The sequence below is a fragment of the Vicugna pacos genome, unplaced genomic scaffold (assembly GCF_048564905.1).
Source record: "Vicugna pacos unplaced genomic scaffold, VicPac4 scaffold_56, whole genome shotgun sequence".
Classification (NCBI taxonomy): Eukaryota; Metazoa; Chordata; class Mammalia; order Artiodactyla; family Camelidae; genus Vicugna; species Vicugna pacos.
Window position 1 is genome coordinate 92,423 of NW_027328745.1, and position 26,231 is coordinate 118,653.

The 26,231-nt window shown below is 55.6% G+C and overlaps 2 protein-coding genes across 4 annotated transcripts in view; both read left to right on the forward strand.

The window, feature by feature from the left end:
- LOC140694583 (adenylate cyclase type 1-like) overlaps positions 1–6,832 on the forward strand; it is a 20,967-nt gene extending 14,135 nt beyond the window's left edge. For both annotated transcript variants that reach the window (XM_072957744.1, XM_072957745.1), the window contains exons 8-10: positions 2,023–2,148; positions 2,692–2,810; positions 6,816–6,832. In XM_072957744.1, coding sequence (XP_072813845.1) covers positions 2,023–2,148; positions 2,692–2,758 — 193 coding nt within the window. In that variant the 3' untranslated portion in view covers positions 2,759–2,810; positions 6,816–6,832. The remainder of the gene's footprint in view (positions 1–2,022; positions 2,149–2,691; positions 2,811–6,815) is intronic.
- On the forward strand, positions 6,830–23,772 carry LOC140694587 (adenylate cyclase type 1-like). 2 transcript variants are annotated; one of them, XM_072957753.1, is made up of 9 exons: positions 6,830–6,895; positions 7,380–7,790; positions 7,918–8,025; positions 8,623–8,739; positions 10,788–10,902; positions 12,919–13,043; positions 18,490–18,629; positions 22,985–23,110; positions 23,654–23,772. In XM_072957753.1, the coding sequence occupies exons 4-9, from the start codon at positions 8,719–8,721 to the stop codon at positions 23,718–23,720; spliced, it is 594 nt and encodes a 197-aa protein (XP_072813854.1). In that variant the 5' UTR covers positions 6,830–6,895; positions 7,380–7,790; positions 7,918–8,025; positions 8,623–8,718; the 3' UTR covers positions 23,721–23,772. The 2 variants fall into 2 exon arrangements, with proteins under 2 accessions (XP_072813854.1, XP_072813855.1); XM_072957754.1 differs by having other exon boundaries at positions 7,380–7,635.
- Positions 23,773–26,231: the final 2,459 nt, after the last annotated feature.

A 26,231-nucleotide genomic window follows, 5' to 3' on the forward strand; every position in this document is an offset into this window, starting at 1 on the left:
CGATGGGAGATTATTGGTATTAAAATGTGTGGAGTTACGAGGTTGGATAGAAGAGCCTTGAAATTAGGATTCCAGTGAAGGGATATACTTAAATTGTATTCGTTCACAGAACTAACAAAGCATAATAAAATGTATAGGGAATCACAAAAGACACAGAATTGTCAAAGCATCCCTGAAGAAAAAGAATGGAGCTGGAGGAATAACCTTCCCAGACTTGAGACAGTTCTACAGAGTTACAGTAAGCAAAACGGCATGGTATTGGTACAGAAACAGACGTATGGATCAGTGGAATAGAATGGAGAACCCAGAAATGAACCCGCAATGTTTTCGTCAATTTATCTTTCGAGAAAGGAGGGAAGAACGTACAAGGGAATAGAGACAGTCTCTTCAGCAAATTGTGTTGGGAAGACTGGACAGCTGCATGTAAATCAGTGAAGCTAGAATACTTCCTCACACCATACACAAAAATCAACTCAAAATGGATTAAAGGCTTAAACATAGGACAAGAAACAACAAGGCTCCTAGAAGAAAATACAAGCAAAACTTTGTCTCACATACATCTCGGCAGTGTCCTCCTAGTGCGGTCTACTCAAGCAATAGAAAAAGCAAGAATCCACAAATTGGGACCTAGTTAAACTTACAAGCTTTCGCATAAAATGACAACCTACAGAATGGGAGAAACTATTTGTAAAAGATGAAACCGACAAAGGCTTGATCTCTAGAATATGTAAGCAGCTCCTACAACTTAATAGGAGAAAAAGAAACAACCCAATCCAAAAATGGGCAGAAGACCTAAACAAGCAATTCTCTAACGAAGACGTGTGAATGATCGACACGCACATGAAAAAATGCTCTGTATCAGTAATTATCAGAGAAATACAAGTCAAAACTACAATGAGGTATCTCCTCACACCAGTCAGAGTGGCCATCATTCAAGAGTCCACACAAATGATAAATGCTGGAGAGGCTGTGGAGAAAAGGGAACCCTCCTATAATGTTACACTGCTGGTGGGAATGCAGTTTGGTTCAGACATGGTGGAAAACAGTATGGAGATTCCTCAAAAGACTAGGAATAGACTTACCATATGACCCAGCAATCCCACTCCTGGGTTCTATCCAGAAGGAACCTTAATGCAGAAAGACACCCGCACCCCAGTGTTCACAGCAGCACTACTTACAAGACATGGAAACAACCTAATTGTCCATCGATAAGTGGATAAAGAAGACGTGATGTATTTATATGGTGGAATACTACTCAGCCATGAAAATGACATCATCATACCATTTGCAGCAACATGGATGTCCCTGGAGAAGGTCATTCTAAGTGAAGTAAGCCAGAAACAGAAAGAAAAACACCATGTAGTATTACCACTCATATGTGGAACCTAAAAAAAAAAAAAAAAAAAAGACAAGTGAACTTAAATGTAAAAGAGAAAAAGAGTCACAGACAGAGAATACAAACTTGTGGTTGCCAGGGGGGAGTGGGCTGGGAACGGACAGACTGGGAGTTGGAGACTTGCAGATAACGACAGGCATTTATAGAACAGATAAACAAGTTTCTTCCGTAATATAGCACAGGGAACTGTATTCAAGATCTTGTGAGTTTCCAGAAAAACACACGGAAGCCCCAGACAGCCCCAGACACTGTGGACACTCAGTGGCCATATGCAGGGCTCATAGGGATCCAAGTTTTTCTGGAAAAACCCTTTCCAGGTGAGGCCCAGGAAGAGGGCGGTACCCGGCAGCCAAGTCCGTGCAAGCGTCACGCTTCCTGCACGAGGAGAGCAGCTCTCGGGCGCTCCCAGGGCTAGAGAGACCCTGGGGCGGCGGGGAAGTGAGGGCGGACGCGGGAAGGGCTCCTCTGCTAGAAGAGGACCAGCACGGGCAGCTCCCCAGAGAGCACTGCTGCTTCCCGGGGGCTGGGACCCGGGTGGGGCAGGGGAGGGAGGGAGGGGCCCCGGGCATCCGCTGGGCACACCTCACCTGGCCCAGCCTGCAGGGACTGTGTGTCGTCCGTCCTAGGGGTGAGGCCGTCCTGCTCCTGCTGGGGTTCTGCGTCTGCTTCCTGGTGTCCTGTGCCCTGTGCCTGCTCATCACCTGGCCCGGGTACCTGTGTGCGTGTCTTGCGCCTGCCTGTCACCTGAACAGGTAAGTGCTCGGCCTCTGCCTGCCCTCCTGGCAGGCCAGGTGGAGGCAGTTTGTCCCTCACCTTCCTGGCAGGTGAAAAAAGAGTCGTCCACGGGGTACAAGCCCATTAGGCCCCATCCTGTGCGGGGTGCCGTTTGGAGTTCTGGGAGCGGGCCCCGTAGACACAGGGGTGGGTGTGGATGGAGACTCAGTAAATGAGCACGAGGGGTGACACTGTTCTCTCCGAAACGAGGGTGTGGCCTGTCGTGGGACCGTGCCGTAGACGGGGGCCTCCACGCTCTCGAGGACTCTTCGTTGGCGTAGGAGCCAGGGTAGAGCCCGTGGCCCTGTTCTGCCCGGGGCTCCTGGGAGAGGGCCCTGTCCCCGTCCCGCACACCTGCCGCACGTCCTGAGCCTTCCTGTTCAAACGTCCCATTTCCCCTCTGGATCCTCAGTTGTCACGTCTGACAGACCAAGGGTGATCTGTGTACGACGGTCGAAAGCAGCTGCTTCTCGAGAAGATTGAACCGAGGTTTATTTATTTAAAGTCTTTCTTATTCTCAGGTACCCTCTTGATTTAAGTCGAGAAGAAAACGCCACTGGAATAAACAGCCGCAGTCCAGCTCTCTGACTTCACAGACGGGGCGGCATCGGGCCCGGTCAGCTGCAGTTTCCCGCTTCAGGTAAGACGGCTTTACGCGCCTACTTCCAAGCGAAGGCGTCGCACGTAGACGCTGGCTTCTAAGTCCTGTCACGCTCGTCCCCGGTGCTGGGAACCCGTGTGCCCGGTGGACAAACGGCTCTCCTGGTGGAGGGGGCCCGGGCTGGCCCCTTTCTTTCCCAACGTCCACTGCCCCCCTCCTCGCCCTCCCTCGTCGCCCGAGCACTTTTCTCAGGGTGGGATTCTCGGCACTGCAGCGGGTCCCCCCTCCGGGCTGCCGGGCAGGAGGCAGCTCGGGCTGGGCGCACGGTCCCGAGGGCAGGCGGCTGCGGTTCCCCCGGCCAGCCAGCGCGTGCCTGTTCAGGGGCCGACCCACGTGCTCACACACTGCCCTCCCCAGGCCCTGGCCGTGACAGCAGGGCCCTGAGGTCGCCCCGGGGCTTGCGCAGAGGACTGTGGGGCCAGGCGACAGGAGGGGGCGTGGTCAGCAGGATCCGACTGGGGAGGATGGGGGCCGGCAGGTGGGACAGATCTGTCCAGCAGAGGCCCAGTGTGTACCGAGGGAGGCAGCTGCCAGTGGGCGCGGCCGCGCACGCGGCTGGGTTGGGGTCCATCGCAGTCGTGCATCCCTGAGGAAGCCTAGGCGTCAACAGAGGGCTTTCCTCCGTGACGTAGAAGTGGCCACAGCCAGGGCATCAGGGTTGGTGTGGCAGCTCTGGGACCACCTGGGGCCTTCACCGGCCCAACTGGCTCCATCATCACTAGAGGCTGCCAGCTCCAGGGCCTTCGTGTCTCCGTCCACGAAAGGATGGGTATTGGAGCTGATATTCATCGTGTACTAGGAGCAGGGCCTGGGCCACCACAGGCTCAACTGAACATTGTTGGAACAAGAGGGGAAGCTGGTGAAACCCAGGGGCGGGATCCCTGTCAGTCCTGGAGGCCAGGATGCCGTGACCAGAGGAGGCGCTCTACGGGGCTGGAGAGTCCGTGGTGACGGCTGGAAAGGGGCAGAGCTCACCGGCCAGACGTGTTCCTGCAGTGGTGCTGGCCTTGGGTGGGCACGTGGAGGGGCCGAGGCTGAGCAGGCGGGGGGGGGGGCAGGGGTAAGAGGAACAGTGAGGAGGGAGCCAGAGGGGTGCACACTGGACCAGTCCCTGGGCACCTGCGGGTTCAGATGCGCTTTGCTGTCTGGGGGGGGGGGGTCCAGGCCTCCCTGGTCCCTGGGGAACGTGAGCATGACGTGACTGGGAAGGAGGCTGGGTGTGCCTCGTACAGCGCCCCTGTCACCTTTCCCACGCGGGCCTGGCGCTGATGGTCGTATTTCAGCCTCATTTTTCCATCCACCATCCCAGTAACCCCTTCGTGGTCTTCTGAGCCGAGGCAGAGGGGATCGCTCAGGAGGGTGAGAGTCCTAACGTGGGCTTCCTCGCCTCCCTGTGTTACCAAGTCCCAAGCTCATTCTGCTCGCCACGTGGCAGGCCAGGAAACCGGGGGATGAAGTGTTAGGGCAAAGAAGAGTGACTTTGTCCGGAGAGCCGGCTGACTGAGAAAGATGGCAGAATAGTGTCCTGCAGAACCATCTTCTCCAAGTCAGAATACGGGCGCCTTTTACCCCAAACGGGGGAGGGGGCGTGGTTGGTTGCTGCAAAGTTCTTGGTGCAGGAATTTGCTGTTCTTGCAGCTGTCCGCATGGGTGAGGTCATGGTGCCCCTATAAAGCCTCTAAGAAAGCAGATGTCATGTTCTGTTCTGCAAGGTGTTGCCTTTACATGAATGGGAAAGTGTTAATATCCTTAAAGGTCAGAGCCTTGAGAGTAGGCTCTGCTGTATATTTCAGGCTAAAGGCAACATTGTGCTTCAAACGGTGCAGAAACAGCAAGACTAGGCCTAGGAAACAACACAGGGTTAAAGCGAAAGGATCAGGTCTAGTTTGCAGTCAGATTTGCTCTTTCCTATTACACCTGCTGCCCTCGCAGGGCTGGCTTCAGGGAGGAAGAGCGCCCCCAGCCCCCCCAGCCCCCAAGAGCCGCCTGCAGCGGGTGAGGAAGGCAGGGAGGGGGTTTGCAGCGCTGGTGAGGTCAACTAGACATGGCTGATGGATGGACACTGACTGCAAAGTTAGAAAACCTCTAGGTTTTTCCTCTTTGGGGAGAGAGAGAGGGAGCCTTGGCAGAGGGCAGTGACCCTAAAGACAAACCCAAGAGCTCCTGGCAGCCCCTGCAAGTCCCCGGTCCTGGTCCTCGTGTTACATCATGTCCTACCTCAGCCCCAGTGGCTCCCACGGTGTATCTGTGTGGGACTGAGTTCATTTATTTAGCATAATCATGGCAGTATTTTTTAAACATGAAATTGCAGCTTACTAGGGTCTGTGTAATCTTTTTTGTTAATTTGTTTATTTTTTCCTTTATTTATGTGTGTGTGTGTGTGTGTGTGTGTGTGTGTGTGTGTGTGTGTGTGCGCGCTGTTAACAAAGGGGATGGAATAGGAATGAATGAAAATGTCACTCTATTGACCGTCATCAGGGTTCCCTGGAAGCCTGTTTCAGTTGTGTGTGTCTGTGTGAGTGTGGCTTATAACATGGTTCTTAATTTGTCGCCTGGTTGGAAGCCTTTGAGTGCCCCTCCCCGCCCCCTCCCCTCCCATGGGAGCAGCAGCGGGCAGTCAAGGGAGCCAGGCCATGCCTCCTCCTGGCCCCTAACTCACAGGGCAGGAGCCCTGAGAATAAGCCAGGAGCACAGCCGGCTGAGCGGAGGATGTGGTTGTGTAGCTGTCGCGTTCGCCTCGACTGAACTCCACAGCCACAGGGCTCGGGCACGTCGGGGAGGTTCGTCACTCAGCGGCCACCCTGCTTCCCACCGACCATTTGGAGCAGCTGCGGTTTTCCTGGTTCGTGTCCCGGTCACGGCACCCTCCACGGCTTCTTTCCCTGCAGAGCACAGGCTCTCACTCCAGATTTGCCCTGCGTCCCCCTGCCTCGTGGGGTCCTTCGTGAAATTCAGCTCCGGCTGTGAACTGCCCTCCAGACGTGGGGTCCGGGACGCCCAGCCTGGCCACGGCTGCAGAGTCGCTTTCTGAGACAGTGACAGGAGCTTTGAGGACGTTCCAACAGCTGACACCCCAGAGGGCCGCCTTTGACTGACTGTGTGTCCTGTTCTAGGGGCGTTTTCTGTTGTTTGCATCCGACCGGCCGTCTTTCTTTGGTGTTATGACAAATTAGCCGTCGTGCCGCTGTTTGCTCTGTGTGTGTGTGTGTACCTGTGTCAGCGTGGGGCGTGAGCTGAACAGCCCGCTGCGTCCTGGTCTGCAGAGTGCGTGCGGTTGGCTGGTGGTGTCTGGGCCCCGGTTCCTCGGCTGTAGAGCGGGGACCGTAATGGCCCCGACCTCACAGGGTGGGAGGGTTAGAGGGATACGCGAGTACGCGGCCCAGGGCACCCTCGCTGGTCCGCGCTTCCTCTGTGGTCCCGTGGTCTCAAGTTTTGTTTTCGTTCTAATTTCAGAAGTGTGATTCTAAAACCTTCTGACTTTATCCATGAAATCATTTGTTGAGTATTGTAGAAATGCATTTAAAGAAGCTGAAAATGAAATTTCTAGTAACTTTACAAACATCGTGTAAAGCCTGTGTGAAGAAAGGGACGAAACATAGAGCATAAAAAAGAAGAAACAAGTAAAGGAAATTTTTTACCATTGCTGAGACAGAAGGGCGCAATATTCTGAAAACGTCAAGTTAATCTATTCAGTGAATTTCGGTGCCAGTCAACGTCATAGGGCAGGGCAGATGGCGGGAAGTGTTGCTGTTTTAATTTAGAGATGTCAGTTTTCAGTTTTTTAATTTTGGCAGTTTTTTCACCTGGGAGATGAATGATATGAAAAGAGCCAGGAAATGTGTGTGGAGGATGAATTATGGGTGAGACTCTAGCCGCATTCAGATGGTTCTGGCCGTTCTAGAGTGTGAATCACCTACTGTGGCCACAAATGACTGTAAAAGAGACTTGGTTTTCAATAGTGCTTTATTGCTCGGTGTTTTCCAGAGTGCTCGATGATCCCGATCGGCGCCATCTCGTGTATCTTCACAGTGGTCTGTATCTACTCCGTGGCCCCAGGATATGTGGTGAGCGTGTCTGCAGGGGCTGGGCGTGGCAAGGGCCGTGAGGGACAGGGATGAGGGGCAGCCGCCGGGAGCCGCACTGGAGGGCCCGCCCCTAGGATGGGGAGGGAAACAAGGGGGGTCAGAAGTGGGCCTGGGGTGTCCCAGGAAGCCAGGGTGAGGGGGACATCGGCCAGTGGAGGAGGTGTGATCGGCCCTTTGTGGCGTGCCAAGGACAGAAGCTGGGGCAGTGAAACAGGAAGGAGGGGGTGGGGGGGAACAGGATGGAGCTGAGGGGTTTAGGAGGACGGTAGGGGTCTCGTGTCCTCCAGCCCAGGTCCTGGGGCTCCGCTTCTGGTAGTGAGGAGCCTCGAAGGGCCAGGACTGGGCAGGAGTACCCAAGGCCTGGCCGGTGGCACTGGGGGAGTGGGTGGGGCAGGGGGCCAGAGAATGCCGGGGAGGAGGGGGTGCTGTGTGCTCTGAGTGGGGCCCCTCCATCCCCCTCCAGGTGGGCTGCCTGCTCTGGGCCGGGAGCTCCAGCCCCAACGGGTCCCTGGCGGTCCTGTCGTCTGAGGGCCGGGCCCTAGTGCTGCCCGCCCTGCCCGCCCTGCCCTGCAAGCTGTGCCCCATACCCTGCTCTGAGGCCTCATGGGCGCCCTCCTGCTGGCCATATCCCTGCGGGTCTCCTCTTTGCCCCAAATGATCCCCGCTTGTGGCGTCACCACGTCCTGGACCTCAGCGGGTACGCGAGGACCGTGGGGCAGGTACGCTGCTGCTGCCGGGCATCCCACGGGCAGGCGTCGCAGATACCCATCCGTGATGCCCTGTGCTGTGGTCTGCTGACTAGAAGCTCGTTCGTGCCAGGGCTTCTCCCCTCGTCCACTTGGGTGCCAGTTCCAGCAGGTCCTTGGGTTTCTCGGTGAGATGTGGCTCTCAGCCCGGGTCAGTCCCAGGCGCCTCTGGGGGTGTCGCACCTGTGGGGCCCTCGGTGGATGGGTCTTGTGTTCTTGGCACTGAATGGGGTTCTCCTCCTTCTCTTCCCCAAGGGGCAGCTTGGAGCCGATCCTGGCCATCCTGCTGTTCTCACGTGCGCTGGCCCTGACGCCTGGCACGTGGACGTCAAGCTGCGGCCGGACTACGTCTGGGCTGCGCAGGCAAGAGGAGCCCCTCTGCTTCCACGGGGGTCGGCAAGGGAGTCCCTTGGGAAGGGTGTCACGTGGGGGCTTCCGGCTAGACGCCAGCAGCCAGCCGTGTGGGTGGTGTTAGGCATAGGGACCCCTGCGGGGGGGCCTCGCAGTGGGGGAGAGGGACGAGGCTGCACCCCAAGTACAGCAAGGGCAGGTGGGCTTGTACAGCCGAGGGGCAGGGTGGGGGCAGTGGCTGTAAAGTGATGAAGAGTAGAGATCAGGGGGCAGGGGTTTCTGATTGAGCTGATGTAACAGGATTCATGCTGAGGACAGGCCTGGGTGATCGGACGTCACCTGGGGAGGGTGGGAGGTGAGGAACCCGATCAGATGTCCGGGGTGATCGGATGTCAGGGATGGGGTGTCTGGGTGAGCTGGCTCAGCGGGGTTCTTGCTAAAACTGGACAATGCGGAAATGAAGAGGGACGCCGCAAAGTCAGGGCCCAGTTGGGAAGACAGTTCAGAGTCTGGTCCAGGAGAGGATCTTGTCAGGTGGCGGGTTGTCGAGCGAGTGAAGGATGCTGGAAGGGTGGGCGAGTGACCAACGGAGCATCCTGTCATCCCCAGGCAGAGGAGGAGCGGGACGACACGGAGAGGGTGAAGCCGGACAACAGGAGGGTCCTCTTCAACCTCCTGCCGGCCCACGTCGCCCTGCACTGCCTCATGGCCAACCCCCGGAACGCGGTGAGTGTGCGGCCTGCGTGGCAGTGCTTCCCGGGCCCTGAGACCCAGCAGGGTGCTCCTCCAAGCCGAGCTGCTCTGGGAGGGGCTGCAGGGCTGCAGCTGGAGGTCCAGTCCAGAGGGACCCTCCCCTCTGCCTCATACCGCACGGGGTAGCCTTTTCCAAGCCCTCAGCTGCACCAAGGAGGGGAGGCCCCTCTGCCCACCCCCAGGCGCAGGGCAGAGGCCGGGCCATCAGAGGCTCCTGGGATGTGGGGTTGACAGGTGCCCAGAACCACCGTGTCCTCCCCTTTGATCCTGGAAGAGAGCATAACGTTCACCATCCCCACAAGGCGGGAGATGGGGCTTCAGGAAACCACACTCAAGGGGGAAAGCGCTGTTTCAAGACCTTCACGTTCTGGGTGGTGTCCCGTCCTGGCTGAGTTTGTGTGGGCGGCCTGGCCTGGCCCTGCCCGCCTGGCCGCAGGGCTGGTGGTTCATCCTCTTCTCCATGTTCAGTGCAGTCTGGGGCCACGACCTAGAGGTGAAGCTCGAAAACCACCCCAGCAGCACAGCGCAGGGCTTGGAAAAGCCGTCTCAAAAATAAGAGAGTCTCAGGTTGGGTTTCTAGGTCCTAAAGGCACAAACACCAAGGCTCAGCTTGCCCAGCTGTGGCCTGAAGTAGCTTCCAGGCTCATCTTTCAACCTGCTGGGCCTGGGGGTGTCCAGAGAGGTTTGTCTTGCCAGAGCAGCATGTCCCTCCCTGGTGCCACCCCCCAACAGGGGGCTCTGCTCTCACCTGGGAGCTGAACGACCTCGCGTCGTCCTAGATGCTCCAGGCCCCCTCCTTGTGTGTCTATTGTTAAATAAATTGAATCAATAATTAATAACCTTCCAAAACAGAAAGTGCTGGGTGTAGCTGGGTTCACGGGTGAATTCTGTCAGACGTTTCATAAAGAAGTCATACCAGTTCCCTGTAATCTCCTCCAGGATATAGAAGTAGAAGCAATGCTTCCCACCGCATTCTGTGAGTCCAGCATTACCACATTAGCGCATTGCCACAATAGCAAACCAGATTAAGAAATTACAAGAAAGGAAAATTACGGGCCAGTATTCCTTTTGAATATAGATGCATAAATTCTCACCAAATATTAATTAGACAATTGAATTCAGCAAGGTATGAGAAGAACTAAGCGCCACAAATGAGTGTTGAATTTATTCCAGATACGCAAGGCTGGCTCAGCATTTCAAAATTAATTAATAAAACTCACCATATCAACAGGATAAAAAAAGAGAAATCACATGATCATATCAATTGATGCAAACCATTTATTTGACAGCATATAACACCCATTCCTGATTTAAAGAAAACTTCCTCAGCAAACTACGAATAGAAGGGAACTTCCTCAACTTGATAAAGAGTATCTACCAAATCCCCCTGTAGCGTGCCCGCAGACACGATGCGGAGGAACTGATGCCTTCCCCCGAGATAGGAGCGCGACAAGGAAGCCCCTCTCCTCTCACCGCTCCTGTTTGCCAGTCACACTGGAAGACCTGGCTAGAGCAGTGAGACAGGAAAAGGAAATAAAGGTGTATAGACAGAGAAGGATGAGATAAAACTGTCCTTGTCCTTAGGTAGTACGATTATTTATATAGAAAAAACGATTTTTTAAAATACACCAGCAGTGAACAAGTGAAATCTGAAAATACAATACCCTTTGTGTTAGCACACACCCCCACACTTAAATACCGGGTACAGGTTTTCAAGATACAGGTAGTATCTCTATGAGGAAAGCGAGAAAGCTCTGATGAGAGAAGTCAAAGAAGGTCTAGCTAAGTGGAAATACAGTCCGCGTTTCTGCCTAGAAGGACATCATCAAGACGTCAGTTATTCCCTGCTTGACCTGTAGATTGAACTCAAGCAGCCCGGCTGCTGCATTGTTGATGTGGAGATCAAATCGCGAGCTCACCAGGGGTGCCGCTTGGCCCCCTGCAGGTCACTGGCTGAGCGTCCCTGCTGCCTCTGCCCTCGCGCCCCTCAACTGTAATAACCCGCGTGTGCTCACATCCAGGTCAGGCCGTGCGTCTCCTCCCGCCTCGGCGCGTTGGCAGCCTTCCCCGTGGAGGCGCTCGGCGTCCCGGACGAGATCGACTACCGGTCCTGCGACGACTTCGTGCTCCGTGCAGGTACGTGGCCGCAGGCCGTCCCGTCACTCGGGCCAGCGCACCCTTCCCGCACCCGGCCCGGGAGCTGGTGGCCACGGCCCTCTGCCTAGGAGGCCGTTCCAGGCTCCCTTGTCTCAGGGAGGCGGGTGGAGCCACCCAGAGGAGTGCGTGGGACACAGGGACAGCCGGGTGAGCCTCAGAGCTGGGTATCGGTGACTTAGGACCGAAAGAGTGATTGTCCAGCTCACAAGGCACGTGAGAAATCTTGATTGTCTCAGAGGCTTTCACGTGCACGTCTGAGTCCACACGCGGCTGGAGGAGGGCGCCCCGTTTCCCTGCGCAGAGCCCGGCTGTGCAGACTCAAGCCGGGCCCTTGGTCCTCCTGGGGTCCCTTCCCCTCACCTGGGAGTGAGGTGGGGGACCATCGGGGGTCTAAGCTCCTTTCTAGCTTTTATAAAACTGTTAGATTATTTTTTAACTCTTAAATTCCGCCCCCTCCTTTTTTTTTGGCAAGAAGATAGTTTCCCACAAAAATTCTTACTAGTCAAGGATGTAGTTAAACTGGAGATTTATGATTTTTTAAAAACATTGTGTCTTAGCTGTTACAGGTGTTTCGATTTAATTTCGAGTGGGGGAGGTAATTAGGTTGATTTATTTACTTTTTTAATGGGAGCACTGAGGACCGAAGCCAGGGCCTCCTGCGTGCTAAGCACGTGCTCTACCACTGAGCTATTATGTACCCTCCTCCCTGCAGATTTATGGTCTCTTTCTTGTTCTCCTTTCTCTCTCTCTCTCTCCTTTTCTTGCTAGTCCGTGATAGAGTTAGTTAAACTGGACATGTCTGGCCGTTTTGCAGTTGAAACGTCTAGTGGCCTTAAGAGCAGGAGCGAGAGCTGGGTTTGAGTGTGAGGGGGCAGCAGGTGTCCCTCCGAGTGGGCGGGGTTCTGACGCGCTTAAGCAGAAGCGCTGACTTAGAGCTGGTGCCTGGCCTGAGGGATGGGCTGGAGGTGGGGGCAGGCCGCCCTCTGTGCCTCACCCCCCCCCCCCTCAGTGGTCAGTTCTCCGGGGCTGCGGGCTCGGATTAACAGATGTACTGACGTGAGAGGGGACAGATCCAAGGGCCCGTCATGGAAATTCTATTTCTTACCCTGTTACTGAGAATCTGCTGGCTGATTGGCCCTCTCTGTGCCCGGACGGCTGGTCCCACGAGGCTGGATCCTGGCTCCGACTCGTTCACGTGGGCTGACGCTTCCGGGGTGGTAGAGGGGGGCTCTCTGCGTCGCCCCAGCCGTCTGTGAAGTGGGCCCTTTGGGGACTCTTCCCCGAGGTCCCACATCTGCCTGGCCCAAGGCCGAGCTCTCCCAACTCACCGTCCAGCTCTGCCCGCTTCCCCCACCTTCTCCCGCAGACGCCAGCACCCCCTGCCCAGGCTTCGGGGGATTGACCGGGCGAGTGTCTGAAATGTTATTAAGACACTTGGCTGAGCTCAGAAAAATTGACACGTGAGGACAGAATCAGTAGATGCGACCTGGTGTCGGCGCAGACACAGCTGGGGCACCCGGGCCTGTGTCGCTCCCCAGGCCGTTAGGACCCCGAATCGCAGAAAGAGAAGGGGGGCTCCGCTCTCCTTCAGAGCATCTTGAAATACTTCATTCCGGGCCCCAGTCCCGAAGGAGCTGAGGGATCCCACCCAGGGAAGCAGTCAGGAGCTGCTGTCCTTTCTGGAAGGAGGAGCTGGGGTGGGGGTGGGGGGACACACACTGTGGCTCTACAGACCGAAAGGTCAGCCTTCTTAGCGGTGAGACTCGGTCTGAGGATGCTGTTCCAGGAAATGGGACTTTTTCTCGGGATCAGGACTGCTTCCTGGGGGTGTGGGGTGCAAGCAGGGGCTGGGAGCAGCCGCTCAGCCATGCTGTGGGGTCCCTGCTTCAGGGAGGGGGGTTGCACTTGGTGGCCCCAGGAATCCATGACCCCACAAGGGCCAGCTCCTCCCCTCCAGAGCCTCCCCACTAACACCACACCGGGGCTGTTTTCCAGGCATCAACATGGGCCCCGCGGTGGCCGGAGTGACTGGGGCTTGCAGGCTGCAGTACGACATTCTGGGGAAACACAGTCAACGTGGCCAGTGGATGGACGGCAACGGGGTCCCGGGCAGGATCCAGGTCAGTGCATTCAGAATCCCCAAGGTGCAGGTGCCCATCCTGCAGGCAGGAGACGGAGGCAGGAGAGGCAAGGGTGAGGCAGGGGCCGGCCACCTAGCCCTGCAGCCTGCATCCTCCCTTCCTCGTCTGCCTCTTCTGGGTGGGGACGCGAAGCTGCAGGCAGGCACGCTGATGGGGGCTCGATGTGTCTGCGGCCTTGGGGGTTGGCCCCGACGTGGCCATGGGGAGAGTCGGGGTGATGAGTGACTGGGATGTTTGGGGGCAGTGCGTGACGACTCCTTAGAAGGGAAGGGGCTGCCTCGCCGTTCGAAGGGCAGAGTGCTGTGTGGCCACCTGACTTGGGAAGCAGCAGGTGACCCTGGGCAGGGAGCCATCTGAAGGTGTCGAGGACAGTGGCGCCTGCTCTTTACGGGTAGGAGGGAGTGTGGACCCACTCTCCTAATTTCCTTTAGAACAAATGAGCAAGTGTGAGTCAGCTGAGGCTTGGACACTGCAGGCCTCTGGGAGCCTCAGAGGGAGGGAGCCTGTCCCCTGTGTGTGGCTGTGGCTGTCCTCTGGGGACCCCGGGGGGCAGGGCAGAGAGCGTGGCACTTGGCGAGCAGGGCTGCTGCCTTCCCGCTGCGGCCTGGCCTCAGGGCGGCGTCAGAGGACTGCGCCCAGTGGCTGTCACCAGTTAGCACTGGGCTTTTGCTGTATCAGAGTCACACTGGGTCCTCTGCAGGCCCTGTGAGATGTGCATTCATCCCAGGTTTTGACAAAGACACTGGGGTGCAGCCCCCTGCAGGATGTGGTTCCAACGAGAAGGTTGTAAGCGTGGGGCTCTCCCACCTCGTGCCTGTTCGGTTCCGGTGGCCCCAGCTGGCATTTTGGGGCACTAGCTGTCGGTCAGGTGCCTTGGTGGGTCCTTCGGATTCATCAGCTTAAAAGGCAAACGGGTCAAAATCCTCACGGCGCTCTCCTGCTCTCAGAACATAGGTGAGATCTCTGTACCTCTGCGTTCTTTTCCTTAAGCTTCTCTTAAGGTGGTGAAACACACATAATGTAAAATTGACCGTCTTAGCCATTTTTAAGTGCCCAGCTCAGTGGTGTCAAGAGCACGCACGTTGTCCTAATGCCGTCGATCCCAGGACACTGTGTTCCTTCCCTAACAGGATCTTTCACCCCTGTTCCTCACAGCCTTCCCTAAGAGCTGGTCATGTCCCAGGGCAGACCTGGTGGGAAGCCCACCCACTCTCCAGCCCGGCCACGTCCAGAGCCGACATCACATGTCTAAGTGTCTGGAGTCAGGTGTGAGTCGGCCACTCCTCTGCTCAGAGCCGCCCCTGTTCCCTCAGCCTCCGGTGAGGGCCAGTTACCGTGGTGTGGCCTCCCCAACAGCATCCAGCCTCCCTCAGCTGCTGCCTGGCGAAGTCCGTGTCTGGACTCCCACAGGGCAGCGCTGCGTCTTGGCTCCAAGGTCCCTCTGCGTGGACCTCCCGGGAGCACCAGCATCACGCAGGGTCTTTGCAGACCCGGCCCCGCGCCTTCCTCCATTTGGCTTGAGTGTCAGCACCCATGCACTTGGGACAGGGCAGGACAGGAGCGGGGCTCTGCTGACGTCTGTCAGCCTGGGTAAGACCAGCGGTCCCCACCCCCACCCCCACCCCCCGGCCCGGCCGCGTGACCGCCCTCTGCGCAGAAGGTGCTCCCAGCCCATCACGCTCCTCCTCCTGTTTGAAGGGAGAAGCACTTACGCTCCACTGCTGTGTGGTTCTTTAAGGGGTTCGTGGTCACAGTCTAGGAGAGATGCCCTTCCCTTTGCTGGCCCAAACTAAGCCTTTGGTTCTTCCCTGGAAGAAGTGAACAAAAGACTCAGATTTTAATGTTCAAGTTTTGTAAAGAGGTGTCTTTTTTCCTGAAAATACTGTCCAATTAGCTGTCGCCTGCCCACGGTCTCATTCTTCAGCCCTCCGGCGGGAGCCTTCTTTCTTCTGGGTCAAAAGTCCAAACAAGGACACCGCCCACCCCGTGTCTGCCGTCCCAGGAGAGGCAGATGGGGGTTCTGTGCAGACTACAGTCCCAGGGACATCTCGGGGGCCCCATTTTCCAAGGAGTAAGCCAGCCAAGGGAAGGTTGACCACGATGATGCCCAGATTCCACCTCGGCCATCCGCTTGGGGACCGAGCAGATGCTTCCCTGGACATGCCTCCAGGGGGCCCAGCACGTGTTCTCATGCAGCGTGAAGTCGACATGGCTGTGGGACGGGTCCTCCCCTGCCGGCCGGGCCTCACAGGGAACTCTGGGGAGAGTTCCAGCGCGACGCTGCTGAGACACAGGGAGCCTCATGCAGACGGCTAAGAATCGGACATTCTAGGGGATGCCCTCGTGGCCTCCTGGGGACCTCGTGTCTCTGAGCCCCTGACCTGGACACTCACCAGGACCCGCCCCGGTAACGTCACGCACAGCCCTGATTCTCAGCCTGGGACTTCCTGGCTGGCATCTCGAGGCTGAGGGGGACACAGGGGCGGCATGCAGCCCGAGCTCCCAGGCGGCCCGGGAGGACCCCCCGGCCCGTCCCCGCCTGCCGTCAAACCTCGGCTTTGCTGTGTGTGGTGGTGGGTCATCCTCACCTCCAGCATTTCCTTGCACAACGTTTTGGATGCTTTATTGCCGCTCGTTCTTCATAAAACAAGTGAAAACAGTGAGAGGAAAAGCTCAGGGTCAGGAGCAGACTCAGAGGTTTTGTCCGTGTGCATCCGGGGGCTCGAGCAGGGCGTCGGGGTGTCGGGAGCACAGGTCTCTTTGAACAGATGAGTTGTGGGTTCAGCTGTGAGAGGAAAGAGCAAAATGGAGCCTTTGATCACGATCCATTTTGCCACCTTGCGTCTTAGAGGCCACGTCTGAGTGGTGGCCTTGGTGACCTCGGTGTCTCCCCGGGTAAGCAGCCAGTCTCGGGCTCAGTTCCATGAAGGACTTTGGGGCACGCTCAGTGAGCCCTGCCGGGGAACTGAGTGAGGCCCTCACCCTTGTGTGGCTTTAGACCGGGGCCTTTGGCAGCTTTGGGGCCACCCAGCAGCCAGCACCCTGGGGAGTTTAAGCACTCTCCACTTTTTCTTGGCCATTTGATTCTTTGTGACTGTCGTAGCCACCATCAGGCTGACCGAGTTACTCTTGTTGTCAGTGGACAGCGTCCTTCTCGTTTACAAGGCGTTGGGGGGGGGGACCACCTGCCCAGCTCCCAAGGCCGAGAGATGGAGTCAGTCTGGCGAGGGTCCAGGCCCCAGGCATCCACCTACCCTTCTCCGTCCGGGTGGGTGGATGGCGGCATCCTGTTCCTCCCCAGGCGACTTCCTCCAGACCCCAGGCAGCCCCCAGCCCCTCCATGCCAGCACCAGCCTGCGCCTCACCAACGAGCAGCTGCAGAAACTGGCAGAGGTAGTTAATTAAGGGCAGTGACAGCGCCCTGGGCCTCCTTCTATCGGTCTGGCAGACACGCTTCCAGCCCTCCTGTCTACACTGGTTCAGCCAGCTTTGGTTCTCCCGAGGGGCCCCTTCCCAGCACATTTAGAGCCATCCGCAGATTTCACCATCCTGGGAGCTGGGCAGGTCCTGATAGTCCGTGGTTATGCTTCCTTTCTGAGCTTCCCTGGGTAGGTTTCCCGCGGGCCTCGGTTGCCTGCCTGCCTGCCTGCCTTCTTGTATTCGACAAGCACTCATGAATGCCAGGAGCCCTGGGGAGACGTGCTGAGACAGACCAGACCCCTCGTGTGGGGCGCTGACTGTCCAGAGAGGGATTAGACGGCGTGCGTGCCAGAAGCAGGCCGATGGTTAGTGAGTGCGAGGGCCGCGCGGGAAGAAGGCCAGGTTCCAGCCCATCGGGCAGGGGAGAAGAACGGTCCTCTGCCCAGCTCTGCCAGGGACTGACACCCTGGGGACCTGAGACCCTGGGCCCTGGATGGGCCGAGTTGCTGTAACTAAAGATCCCAGAGATGGGAGATGGCATGAGAGGGGGAGGGTGTGGGGGGTTTCAGAGCAGCACCCAGGGGAGGGGAGCGAGGTGGTCTCCTTCAGTGTAAGGCGAGGAGGACCCAAGGAATCGTGTCCTCTTCTGCTTAAATAACCTTGCTAGAAAGAGCTTTCTCCTATTTCATGTTGTTTTGTTTTGTTTTGTTTAACATTTTTTATTGACTTATAATCATTTTACAATGTTGTGTCAAATTCCAGTGTTCAGCACAATTTTTCAGTCATTCATGGACACATACACACTCATTGTCACATTTTTTTCTCTGTGATTTATCATAAGATTTTGTGTATATTTCCCTGTGCTATGCAGTGTAATCTTGTTTATCTGTTCTACAATTTTGAAATCCCAGTCTATCCCTTCCCACCCTCTACCCCCCTGGTAACCACAAGTCTGTATCCTCTGTCCGTGAGTCTATTTCTGTCCTGGATTTATGCTTTGTTTTTATTTGTTTGTTTGTTTTTGTTTTTGTTTTTTAGATTCCACATATGAGCGATCTCATATGGTATTTCTCTTTCTCTTTCTGGCTTACTTCACTTAGAATGACATTCTCTAGGAGCATCCATGTTGCTGCAAATGGCGTTATGTTGTCGGTTTTCATGGCTGAGTAGTATTCCATTGTATAAATATACCACATCTTCTTTATCCAGTCACCTGTTGATGGACATTTAGGCTGTTTCCATGTTTTGGCTATTGTCAATAGTGCTGCTATGAACATTGGGGTGCAGGATTTCATGTTGTTTTTAACTGTGTGAGGCGGGAATTCTTCCAGCTAAACTGTTGTTTAGCTAGATTCCCAATTCTGGGAACCCAAGAATTGGGGGAGTGAAGTCACGTCCCCGCTGTCACTAGGGAGGGGAATGTGCCTACCGCCCTGTCTGCGCTGGTGGCCCCCGCTTTTGGGCCCACGGAGGCCCCAGGAGCCAGGAGCCTGTGCACCCCAGCTGGGCCCTGAGGGCTCTGTGCCGGCCACAGGGATGCGAGCCTGGTGCCGGCCCCTTCCTGCCAGTCCCCGACCCTCGAGGTTGTCCGAGGTTCCTGCCGGTGCCGGGAGCCCTGCGGGGAGCCGGGCCTGCCACTGTGTGTCCACAACTGGAGCTCGATGTCTGCAGGTGTGCCTGGAGCCTGGGGTGACCGTGGAGCTCACACCCTGGGACCAGGTCTGTGTAGGCCCTGTCCAGCCCACCCATCATCCGTGGGGACCACTGTCCTCACCTGTTTGTCTAGGGCCGCTTAGTTCCCTCGGAGTCCCCTGCTCTGTTTGTGGGATCATGTTCTTCTCACAGGGCGACCAGAGTCACCACAGGAGGAGCCAGAGGACCTGGCTTGCAGGCCGAGCCAGGGAGGCCGGGCCTGGGTGATCAGGGTGGGCTGTGCAGGTGGAGGAGGGACCCCTCCATGGGCTCCCCTTTGACCAAGAGTGATGCCCGCATGTCTCTCCTGCAGGTGACTGAGGAAGTTCACCGGCTGCTGCGGCGGGGCACGTACCACTTTGTGTGCCGTGGGAAAGTCGGCGTCCAGGGCAAGGGCGAGGTGCTGACGTACTTCCTGGAAGGCAGGACCGACGGAAGTGGCTCCCAAACCAGGTCTGTGAACTGAGAGTGGAAAATGTAAGGACGTGTGGGAGAGCCAGCCTGCAGACCAGACTGGTCATGGGCCACCCCCCGGTACCCCCTGCTGCAGCCAGCCTCTCAGTCGGAGCCGGGGTGGGGGCTCTGCGCGGCTCGGGGTTCACCCCCTGGCCCCCGGGTCAGCACTTGCCCCCTGGAGCAGCAGGGAAGGAGGCTTAGTGGAGCCCACACGGGCCGCTGGGGGCACAGGGGTGAATGCTCGGGGCTTCAGGGGCCTCGGGCTCCTGCAGGGACCAGCCCTGGCAGCAGAGCAGGGCCAGGGTCCAGGGCAAGGCTGGGGCAGGGGCACCGTCCACGCACGGCTTATGAGTGTGTTGCTTAGCGCTTCATAGTCTAAAGGGACATCCGAGTCTCTTGGTGTCGTGAAACGTCCCTTTCATCGAGACGATTATTACCGAGTAGAGCCTCCTTCAGAGGTGGGACTGTCAGACCCGGGAGATCCTCAGACACCCTCGCTGTTCGCTCTCTTCTTGTCAACCTGTAAACAAGAAACGTCCTCGTCTCCCGGTTAAATACATTAATCCCGGATAGGTAGCTTCCTCTAGGCACTGTGTGGGTCCTCCCCTTCCACGTGGAGACAGACTGCTTTCTGGATCTCTTCTCCCTTCTTTCACGGTTACTCCGCCATCCAGTCTGTGTCCTGTTCCCATCATTTCACTAAATCGGTCCCTGTCAAGTTTGCTGATCGCCTTCCTTTGAACTTTTTCTCAGAATACACTACATAGAATCCAACACTCAACAATCTCTGTCCCATTTCCTGAGGATTCCATCCCTTGCATGTTTTTCTCCAGATGACGCACCATCATCTAACACACATGAGGACTTCGCTTTTTTTGTTGTTGTTTTTTTTTTTGGAAATTACCTGATGACCCCAGTCGACTAGAGCTGCTTGGGGCAGGGATTTTATCAGTTTGTTCACTTCTGGATCCTGAGCCCTTAGAACTGTGCCCAGCACAAGGTAGGGACGCCACAAATATTGGTTGAATTAATGGGACATCACATTGTCCCGGAACTCCGAGAACCTTTTTTCTGGCCACTTCTCTCACCTCCTTCATGTCCCATCCCACCTCTGCCGACCCCTCAAATGTTAGTGTTCTCAAGGCTCCGGCACCCATCCTCTGCTCTTCTCATTCTATTCATTTTACACGGCACGTGGGCATCACTAACACGGAAGTAGTTCGGTCGTCTAACAAATCCTGCCCACTTAGCTGGGCGTTCGGGCCTCAGTATGGATTCTGCAACTAGGTTTCAAGACTCAGTCCTCACGCCTCTGCCACTGGAACCGTGTTTCAGGCCTGCACCAGGGTGATAGCCCAGCGCTCTCCTTCCTCTGAGGGCAGCTTCCTCACCGAATTGTCCTCCTCTTAGGATGACACAGATAAGGAAGCAGAGGTGCTATGCGAAGGTGACCAGGAATATAGACTTGTCACCTCCTCCCTCTCACAAATTCTGCTTCTGAATGCATGTTTTATCTTTCTTCTTGCCCGTCAGATAAAACTATACAGGTTGACAGAGGTTACCTTAATTCTCTCTTGCTATGGCGTTTAGTTTCTAAAGGTATGTGGTGAATTAGGGACATAACGTGTTTCTTGAGAAAATTCTTAATGTATAATTAAGACTGGATCACCTGTCCTTGCCAAAACAGAAGCGACTCCTCTCCCTGCTGGGCTGTTACTTACTTACAGGTCGAATCCCTGTGGCCCCTGGGCCACCTGCACCATCTGCCGTCACCGTAGGCTGTCTGCTTCTCCTCCCTTGCAGGCTTCCGTCCGGGCTGTTCAGTGAGATCTGAACCCAGGACATCTAGATGTGTTATAGACCCATTGCTTCAGGCCCTGCACCCCTCTAGACACAGAAGGCCTGGGCGGTGAGGATCATGGGAAAGTCATCCTGGCTCTTCCCTCTTAATTTGCCGTGTTAATTCAACTTTTACGACCTATTCCTGCAAAATGTGAACCCACATTGTGGATAATGAAGTTAAATGCTCTTACTTTAAACATGTTTCTGTGATCAGTAGAAATACATGTGTATTTCAGGGCAAGATTTTCATCTTCTCTTTAACACCTTGGAGAATAACACAATTTAGTAAATGTTTTATTTAAGAGGTGAATCCAGGGCTTTGTATTAAGTCGTATAGACACTACTGTGAGGAAGGTGATGGACCAGAGGCTAGTTGAGGGGAAAACAGTACAAAGCATGCTCAGTATAGGATGCCATGGCTGCAGCCCGGTTGTACACATAGCGAAAGTTTCATGATGAGACAAAACCTAAACTGTAACCCATGAGGTCGATGGGAGATTATTGGTATTAAAATGTGTGGAGTTACGAGGTTGGATAGAAGAGCCTTGAAATTAGGATTCCAGTGAAGGGATATACTTAAATTGTATTCGTTCACAGAACTAACAAAGCATAATAAAATGTATAGGGAATCACAAAAGACACAGAATTGTCAAAGCATCCCTGAAGAAAAAGAATGGAGCTGGAGGAATAACCTTCCCAGACTTGAGACAGTTCTACAGAGTTACAGTAAGCAAAACGGCATGGTATTGGTACAGAAACAGACGTATGGATCAGTGGAATAGAATGGAGAACCCAGAAATGAACCCGCAATGTTTTCGTCAATTTATCTTTCGAGAAAGGAGGGAAGAACGTACAAGGGAATAGAGACAGTCTCTTCAGCAAATTGTGTTGGGAAGACTGGACAGCTGCATGTAAATCAGTGAAGCTAGAATACTTCCTCACACCATACACAAAAATCAACTCAAAATGGATTAAAGGCTTAAACATAGGACAAGAAACAACAAGGCTCCTAGAAGAAAATACAAGCAAAACTTTGTCTCACATACATCTCGGCAGTGTCCTCCTAGTGCGGTCTACTCAAGCAATAGAAAAAGCAAGAATCCACAAATTGGGACCTAGTTAAACTTACAAGCTTTCGCATAAAATGACAACCTACAGAATGGGAGAAACTATTTGTAAAAGATGAAACCGACAAAGGCTTGATCTCTAGAATATGTAAGCAGCTCCTACAACTTAATAGGAGAAAAAGAAACAACCCAATCCAAAAATGGGCAGAAGACCTAAACAAGCAATTCTCTAACGAAGACGTGTGAATGATCGACACGCACATGAAAAAATGCTCTGTATCAGTAATTATCAGAGAAATACAAGTCAAAACTACAATGAGGTATCTCCTCACACCAGTCAGAGTGGCCATCATTCAAGAGTCCACACAAATGATAAATGCTGGAGAGGCTGTGGAGAAAAGGGAACCCTCCTATAATGTTACACTGCTGGTGGGAATGCAGTTTGGTTCAGACATGGTGGAAAACAGTATGGAGATTCCTCAAAAGACTAGGAATAGACTTACCATATGACCCAGCAATCCCACTCCTGGGTTCTATCCAGAAGGAACCTTAATGCAGAAAGACACCCGCACCCCAGTGTTCACAGCAGCACTACTTACAAGACATGGAAACAACCTAATTGTCCATCGATAAGTGGATAAAGAAGACGTGATGTATTTATATGGTGGAATACTACTCAGCCATGAAAATGACATCATCATACCATTTGCAGCAACATGGATGTCCCTGGAGAAGGTCATTCTAAGTGAAGTAAGCCAGAAACAGAAAGAAAAACACCATGTAGTATTACCACTCATATGTGGAACCTAAAAAAAAAAAAAAAAAAAAGACAAGTGAACTTAAATGTAAAAGAGAAAAAGAGTCACAGACAGAGAATACAAACTTGTGGTTGCCAGGGGGGAGTGGGCTGGGAACGGACAGACTGGGAGTTGGAGACTTGCAGATAACGACAGGCATTTATAGAACAGATAAACAAGTTTCTTCCGTAATATAGCACAGGGAACTGTATTCAAGATCTTGTGAGTTTCCAGAAAAACACACGGAAGCCCCAGACAGCCCCAGACACTGTGGACACTCAGTGGCCATATGCAGGGCTCATAGGGATCCAAGTTTTTCTGGAAAAACCCTTTCCAGGTGAGGCCCAGGAAGAGGGCGGTACCCGGCAGCCAAGTCCGTGCAAGCGTCACGCTTCCTGCACGAGGAGAGCAGCTCTCGGGCGCTCCCAGGGCTAGAGAGACCCTGGGGCGGCGGGGAAGTGAGGGCGGACGCGGGAAGGGCTCCTCTGCTAGAAGAGGACCAGCACGGGCAGCTCCCCAGAGAGCACTGCTGCTTCCCGGGGGCTGGGACCCGGGTGGGGCAGGGGAGGGAGGGAGGGGCCCCGGGCATCCGCTGGGCACACCTCACCTGGCCCAGCCTGCAGGGACTGTGTGTCGTCCGTCCTAGGGGTGAGGCCGTCCTGCTCCTGCTGGGGTTCTGCGTCTGCTTCCTGGTGTCCTGTGCCCTGTGCCTGCTCATCACCTGGCCCGGGTACCTGTGTGCGTGTCTTGCGCCTGCCTGTCACCTGAACAGGTAAGTGCTCGGCCTCTGCCTGCCCTCCTGGCAGGCCAGGTGGAGGCAGTTTGTCCCTCACCTTCCTGGCAGGTGAAAAAAGAGTCGTCCACGGGGTACAAGCCCATTAGGCCCCATCCTGTGCGGGGTGCCGTTTGGAGTTCTGGGAGCGGGCCCCGTAGACACAGGGGTGGGTGTGGATGGAGACTCAGTAAATGAGCACGAGGGGTGACACTGTTCTCTCCGAAACGAGGGTGTGGCCTGTCGTGGGACCGTGCCGTAGACGGGGGCCTCCACGCTCTCGAGGACTCTTCGTTGGCGTAGGAGCCAGGGTAGAGCCCGTGGCCCTGTTCTGCCCGGGGCTCCTGGGAGAGGGCCCTGTCCCCGTCCCGCACACCTGCCGCACGTCCTGAGCCTTCCTGTTCAAACGTCCCATTTCCCCTCTGGATCCTCAGTTGTCACGTCTGACAGACCAAGGGTGATCTGTGTACGACGGTCGAAAGCAGCTGCTTCTCGAGAAGATTGAACCGAGGTTTATTTATTTAAAGTCTTTCTTATTCTCAGGTACCCTCTTGATTTAAGTCGAGAAGAAAACGCCACTGGAATAAACAGCCGCAGTCCAGCTCTCTGACTTCACAGACGGGGCGGCATCGGGCCCGGTCAGCTGCAGTTTCCCGCTTCAGGTAAGACGGCTTTACGCGCCTACTTCCAAGCGAAGGCGTCGCACGTAGACGCTGGCTTCTAAGTCCTGTCACGCTCGTCCCCGGTGCTGGGAACCCGTGTGCCCGGTGGACAAACGGCTCTCCTGGTGGAGGGGGCCCGGGCTGGCCCCTTTCTTTCCCAACGTCCACTGCCCCCCTCCTCGCCCTCCCTCGTCGCCCGAGCACTTTTCTCAGGGTGGGATTCTCGGCACTGCAGCGGGTCCCCCCTCCGGGCTGCCGGGCAGGAGGCAGCTCGGGCTGGGCGCACGGTCCCGAGGGCAGGCGGCTGCGGTTCCCCCGGCCAGCCAGCGCGTGCCTGTTCAGGGGCCGACCCACGTGCTCACACACTGCCCTCCCCAGGCCCTGGCCGTGACAGCAGGGCCCTGAGGTCGCCCCGGGGCTTGCGCAGAGGACTGTGGGGCCAGGCGACAGGAGGGGGCGTGGTCAGCAGGATCCGACTGGGGAGGATGGGGGCCGGCAGGTGGGACAGATCTGTCCAGCAGAGGCCCAGTGTGTACCGAGGGAGGCAGCTGCCAGTGGGCGCGGCCGCGCACGCGGCTGGGTTGGGGTCCATCGCAGTCGTGCATCCCTGAGGAAGCCTAGGCGTCAACAGAGGGCTTTCCTCCGTGACGTAGAAGTGGCCACAGCCAGGGCATCAGGGTTGGTGTGGCAGCTCTGGGACCACCTGGGGCCTTCACCGGCCCAACTGGCTCCATCATCACTAGAGGCTGCCAGCTCCAGGGCCTTCGTGTCTCCGTCCACGAAAGGATGGGTATTGGAGCTGATATTCATCGTGTACTAGGAGCAGGGCCTGGGCCACCACAGGCTCAACTGAACATTGTTGGAACAAGAGGGGAAGCTGGTGAAACCCAGGGGCGGGATCCCTGTCAGTCCTGGAGGCCAGGATGCCGTGACCAGAGGAGGCGCTCTACGGGGCTGGAGAGTCCGTGGTGACGGCTGGAAAGGGGCAGAGCTCACCGGCCAGACGTGTTCCTGCAGTGGTGCTGGCCTTGGGTGGGCACGTGGAGGGGCCGAGGCTGAGCAGGCGGGGGGGGGGGCAGGGGTAAGAGGAACAGTGAGGAGGGAGCCAGAGGGGTGCACACTGGACCAGTCCCTGGGCACCTGCGGGTTCAGATGCGCTTTGCTGTCTGGGGGGGGGGGGTCCAGGCCTCCCTGGTCCCTGGGGAACGTGAGCATGACGTGACTGGGAAGGAGGCTGGGTGTGCCTCGTACAGCGCCCCTGTCACCTTTCCCACGCGGGCCTGGCGCTGATGGTCGTATTTCAGCCTCATTTTTCCATCCACCATCCCAGTAACCCCTTCGTGGTCTTCTGAGCCGAGGCAGAGGGGATCGCTCAGGAGGGTGAGAGTCCTAACGTGGGCTTCCTCGCCTCCCTGTGTTACCAAGTCCCAAGCTCATTCTGCTCGCCACGTGGCAGGCCAGGAAACCGGGGGATGAAGTGTTAGGGCAAAGAAGAGTGACTTTGTCCGGAGAGCCGGCTGACTGAGAAAGATGGCAGAATAGTGTCCTGCAGAACCATCTTCTCCAAGTCAGAATACGGGCGCCTTTTACCCCAAACGGGGGAGGGGGCGTGGTTGGTTGCTGCAAAGTTCTTGGTGCAGGAATTTGCTGTTCTTGCAGCTGTCCGCATGGGTGAGGTCATGGTGCCCCTATAAAGCCTCTAAGAAAGCAGATGTCATGTTCTGTTCTGCAAGGTGTTGCCTTTACATGAATGGGAAAGTGTTAATATCCTTAAAGGTCAGAGCCTTGAGAGTAGGCTCTGCTGTATATTTCAGGCTAAAGGCAACATTGTGCTTCAAACGGTGCAGAAACAGCAAGACTAGGCCTAGGAAACAACACAGGGTTAAAGCGAAAGGATCAGGTCTAGTTTGCAGTCAGATTTGCTCTTTCCTATTACACCTGCTGCCCTCGCAGGGCTGGCTTCAGGGAGGAAGAGCGCCCCCAGCCCCCCCAGCCCCCAAGAGCCGCCTGCAGCGGGTGAGGAAGGCAGGGAGGGGGTTTGCAGCGCTGGTGAGGTCAACTAGACATGGCTGATGGATGGACACTGACTGCAAAGTTAGAAAACCTCTAGGTTTTTCCTCTTTGGGGAGAGAGAGAGGGAGCCTTGGCAGAGGGCAGTGACCCTAAAGACAAACCCAAGAGCTCCTGGCAGCCCCTGCAAGTCCCCGGTCCTGGTCCTCGTGTTACATCATGTCCTACCTCAGCCCCAGTGGCTCCCACGGTGTATCTGTGTGGGACTGAGTTCATTTATTTAGCATAATCATGGCAGTATTTTTTAAACATGAAATTGCAGCTTACTAGGGTCTGTGTAATCTTTTTTGTTAATTTGTTTATTTTTTCCTTTATTTATTTGTGTGTGTGTGTGTGTGTGTGTGTGTGTGTGTGTGTGTGTGTGCGCGCTGTTAACAAAGGGGATGGAA

Excerpts from the sequence above, each read along its gene's own strand:
- LOC140694587 (XM_072957753.1), top strand. The coding sequence starts at position 8,719 with ATGGCCAACCCCCGGAACGCG. Across the intron at positions 10,903-12,918 it reads CGACTTCGTGCTCCGTGCAG|GCATCAACATGGGCCCCGCG; the intron begins GTACGTGGCCGC and ends GCTGTTTTCCAG. Across the intron at positions 18,630-22,984 it reads GGAAGTGGCTCCCAAACCAG|GGGTGAGGCCGTCCTGCTCC; the intron begins GTCTGTGAACTG and ends CGTCCGTCCTAG.